The sequence below is a fragment of the Lactuca virosa genome, chromosome 7, assembly GCF_052849685.1.
Source record: "Lactuca virosa cultivar CGN04683 chromosome 7, Lactuca_virosa_CGN04683_v6, whole genome shotgun sequence".
Lineage (NCBI taxonomy): Eukaryota > Viridiplantae > Streptophyta > Magnoliopsida > Asterales > Asteraceae > Lactuca > Lactuca virosa.
The window spans coordinates 132393014-132397537 of NC_136432.1; the positions used below are offsets into that span (position 1 = coordinate 132393014).

Consider the following 4524-nt stretch of genomic DNA (forward strand, 5'->3'; position numbering starts at 1 on the left):
CACACTGGTCCAACTCGTATTCTTTTAGAAACTCTGGCTCGCTTCAGAAAAACCATTTCTTTGAAAAAATTTCTCAAATCCTCAGTTTGAGTCCAGATTTACCCGAAGGCGCATCCGAATCCCTCAAACCAAGGCACTGATACCAACTTGTAACACCAAAATTTTTCAAACAGATTTTTCATTTCAAAATCGCATACTTTTCATAACATATTGTATAGAAATCTCGTTTATTCAAATTACAAGCACAACTCCATTAATAATCCAGGATCCTCAAAATATAACTCTTTGTCTGGTGTGTACAATCAAGTCGGTGCCGTCCCGCGATCCTGAGAAAACCTGAAACACATAACACATAGCACGGTAAGCACAAAGCTTAGTGAGTTCCCCAAAATACCACATATAACACATATTAGCCACTCGAGGCTATAACTCTGTGGGCCCACTGGCCCTAACTCTGTAGACCCTCTGGTCCTAACTCTGTGGACCTTCCGGTCCTAACTCTGTAACTCTAGAATACACACAGCATAAATCACATAGAAAAAATGCAGTGCAACACATCACATACATAGCATACAAGATACTCTGTCACATAACTCTATTTACCACTCAAGGTAAAGTATAGTGAGAAGACTCACCTCATAAGCCGTCCAGTGTAATCTTGTACTCGGACATCTCGAACTAGTCTCCGCCTAGCACATCGATTACATAACTCTAATTATCACTTTGATCCTACTCAAATACCCAAGGACCACTCTCTCTTCCTTCTTAACTCCTGGAGCGAATAAAAGACCATTTTATCCCTCCGAAATCTCATTACTAATTGTTGACCAAACCCTAAGGTCAACAGAAGTCAAACTTGGTCAACAGTCCTTTTTGCCCTAACTCGTCGAGTGCATATAGTGACTCGTCGAGTCTCATTGACTCTCAGGGGCCCTCTGGCTAACCCAACTCGACGGGTCAACCCTCCGACTCATCGAGTCATTACGCGACTCAGCTATTCGGGACAAACCCTAGGCTACTCGCCGAGTCAGAAGCTGGACTCGGTGAGTCTATTCAGACTCTCATGCATACAGACGATTTCAGGGCCTGATCTCTTCCCAAACTCCAGATCTACACTTATGGGGCTCAGAAATCACGTACAGTCATTAACTTTACACCATGCATGGCATCTAGAGCAATACATGCCATAAACATGAGCTAGAAGGGTTGTATACACCAAAAACTTCAACAAAATTGAGAGAAGCATGAATCATAAGGCGTTTGGGACCTCCTAGGGTCCAGATCTGAGGTTAAACCTCCTCACAACTCTCAAATCCACAAAGCCCCAAAAGATATGAAGAAGAAAAGCTCTAATTATCCACAATGAGAAATCTACACTATGGAGAGGTTAGGAATCGAGATTTATACCTCCCCTGATGCTTTGAGGATGAAACCTTAGCAGATCCAACACCTCTTCTTGATCCTCTAGCTTGACCCTTTACTTCTTTCTTTCAAAAACGACCACAAAGCTTCACAATAGCTTTCTTTTTCACTCGAAGCTCTCACACACGGTTTAGGGTTTCCTTCCAGAAGAGTAGCCACAATAAGAGGCCTTAAGGGCCTTTAAATAGGTCTCAGGCCCAAGGATTTAGGGTTTTTATCCACAGCGCTGACTCAACGAGTCAGATACCCGACTCGTCGAGTCCATCCATTCGACACGTCTCCAAGCCGCGACCCAACTCGACGAGTTGAGGAGCCAACTCGTCGAGTCCCCCACTCAAACTCATGCCCATATATCAAAATGTCACACCTCAGATATCAGGATGTTACAGAATTTATCTAGGTAAGGTCGGCATACACGGTTCATTAGATCCATGAACACCGCAGGTGCATTAGTCAATCCAAAGGGCATCACAACGAACTCGTAATGGCCGTAACGAGTCCTAAACGCCGTATTAGGGATATCTCCCTCCTGGATTCTTAGCTAATGGTACCCCGACCTTAGATCGATTTTCGAAAAGTAGCTCGATCCCTGGATTTGGTCGAATAGGTCATCAATTCGGGGTAGGGGATATCAGTTCTTGATGGTGAGTTTGTTCAACTCCCGATAGTCAATGCACATACAGAATGATCCGTCTTTCTTCTTTAAGAACAAGACTGGTGCTCCCCAACGTAAAAAGCTTGGTCTGATGAATCCTTTACTCAGCAGTTTGTTCAGCTGACTGGACAATTCCTGCATTTCTATCGGGGCTAATCGATATGGTGATTTGGCTATGGTGGTGGCTCTAGAAATCAAGTCGATTCTGAACTCGACTTGTTGTATGGGTGGTATTCCCGAAAGGTCCTCTAGGAATACATCAGGGAAGTTGCAGACTTCTGGAATATCCTTGATGTCCTTCACTTCTCTTTTTTCATCAACAACATGGGCTAGGAATGCGTGGTACTTTTTGCGCAGGTACTTTGAGCCTTGATGCAGGAGACGATTCGGAGGTTTGTGTCGGGTTTGTCACCATAGATGAAAAGGGTTTCGTTATTTGGTAAGTTAAGTCGGATTTCCCTTTCTTAACACATGATATTGGCACGGTGAGGGCTTAACCAGTCCATGCCAATGATCATATCAAAGGTTCCTATTGTAACAGGCATTAGGTCAATTTGGAAGGGGTGATTGTTTAGGGTTAGGGTGCATCCTATGTATATGTCTTTGGTGCTTTTAGTTTTTCCATTTAACATTTCTACTGTGAATGTTTCATTGAGTGATTGAGGTTTTTGTTTGAGTCTGTTTTTAAACTTGTGGCTCACGAAACTCCTCTCCGCACCGCTATCAAAAAGTATGCATGTATATGAGTTATTGAGTAGAAACATACCGGTAACCACAGCGGGGTCCTTCATTTCTTCCTCGTGACCCATTTTCAAGACCCTTACTACGCCTCCGACATTCTTGTTCTTCGCCTTTGGGAACTCCCTTTTGAAATACCCTATCTTCCCGTATCCGTAACATGCCTGACTCACTCCAGCGTTAGTGGCTTGGGTGGTCTGTTGAGCTGGCGCCTTACAGAAGCGAGCGGTATGCCCCTTCCTATTACAGTTGTTGTAGTTCATCTCCCTGAAAGCTCCATTGTGATGGAAGTTGTACTTGTTGCATTTAGGTAGATTCCCAGCATATTGTTTAGTCGGTGTTGGGGCAGTAGGGACAGTGGCGGCACAGACTGCCACAATTTCTTATCTTTGGATGGGTTCTTGAGCGGGTTGACCCTTCTGCTTGTTCCAGAACTTTCTCTTGTTATCTCCTCTTGTTGGTTGATCAGGTGTGGGCGCCATAATGCCCGGCGGAATTCGTGGTCTACAAGACTTTGTGCCAAACGTTTGGCCCTGTCGTAGGTGATTGGGTTGGCGGATATGACCATTCCTTGAATCTGGGGGGATAGTCCCCAGATGTATCGTTCCACCTTCTTGGCTTCTGGGGTAACCATCCTGGGGCACAGAACTGCCAAGTCGTTAAACCTGTTAGTGTAAGTGGTCACATCAGAGCCCGTCATGGTATGGTTCCAAAGCTCTTGCTCCAATTTCTGAATTTCGGTTCTAGGGAAGTATTCCTCAAACATCATGACCTTCAAGTCTTCCCAACTCATAGGGTTGACAATGACAAGAGTCAAGGTTTTAACGTGGCCATTCCACAAAGATAAGGCCAAGTCAGTGAAAGTAGAAGCTGCATACTTGACTTTACATTCATCTGGGCATGAACAGACTTCAAACACAGATTCAATCTTCTCAAACCATCTCGTTAAGATGATGACACTGCCGTCGCCATGAAAAGTCTTGGGCTTGCAGTTCATAAAATCCTTGTAGGAGCATACTCCTTGGCGTCCTTGACTTTCGCCATGATTGGAACTGTTGGCACCGTTCTCGTTTCCGTTTCCATTTCCGTTTCTGTTTCCTTTTCCGTTTATGCCATTGGTGCTAATTTGTGCCATAGCGGTTGCCACAACGGATTGGAACATAGCGGGGGTCCACCTGTGGGGTTGATGTTGGTGGAACTGGTGGTGTTCCGTCGGCACGTCGGTTACTTCTGTGTGGTGGCATTCTTCTGCCATAGGGATGAGAAATGGAATGATGGTAAGTCCTCGATAATAGTTATAAATCGGGTATATATTGAAATAGAACGTCTCAACTATATGTTTGTTATGACTTGCCTTTATTGCACCTTGTAAACATTGCAATAAAATAAAGAGATATATAAAATTGCTATAACAAGTGAACAAATGCATAAAAATTTATGACCTCAATAGTAATACCCAATGAAATAAAATGCAAACCATTTCATTGATAATGTTTCATAGTAGTACATAGTTTTGGAAAATCGACCTTCATGGAGGTCTACAATACACCTGAAACCTAAAATAAAATCGGCAGCATAACGACCCTTAGAATAGTGTAATCACTTATTCTCAGGGTCGGACCTACATACATGGGGGAGTAGCACCAACGCCTACTCATAAAACCTAGTCTATAACAAAAGTTGAGTAGCATAAGCACTACTCATGGCGA

The 4524-nt window shown here is 43.7% G+C and overlaps 1 protein-coding gene across 1 annotated transcript; it reads right to left on the reverse strand.

Moving 5' to 3' along the window:
* Positions 1 to 2541: 2541 nt before the first annotated feature.
* On the reverse strand, positions 2542 to 4070 carry LOC145127157 (uncharacterized). The gene is made up of 2 exons (XM_079062407.1): positions 3187 to 4070; positions 2542 to 3082 (listed from the first exon to the last, which is right to left on the reverse strand). Exons 1-2 carry the CDS (start codon positions 4068 to 4070, stop codon positions 2542 to 2544), a joined length of 1425 nt encoding a protein of 474 aa, XP_078918533.1.
* Positions 4071 to 4524: the final 454 nt, after the last annotated feature.

What these genes read in the sequence shown, in the direction of transcription:
- LOC145127157 (XM_079062407.1), bottom strand. Translation starts at nt 4,070, where the DNA reads ATGGCAGAAGAATGCCACCACACAGAAGTAACCGACGTGCCGACGGAA. An exon ending in AAAGATAAGAAATTGTGGCA is followed by an intron (nt 3,083 to 3,186) that starts GTCTGTGCCGCC and finishes TGGAGCTTTCAG; the next exon opens with GGAGATGAACTACAACAACT.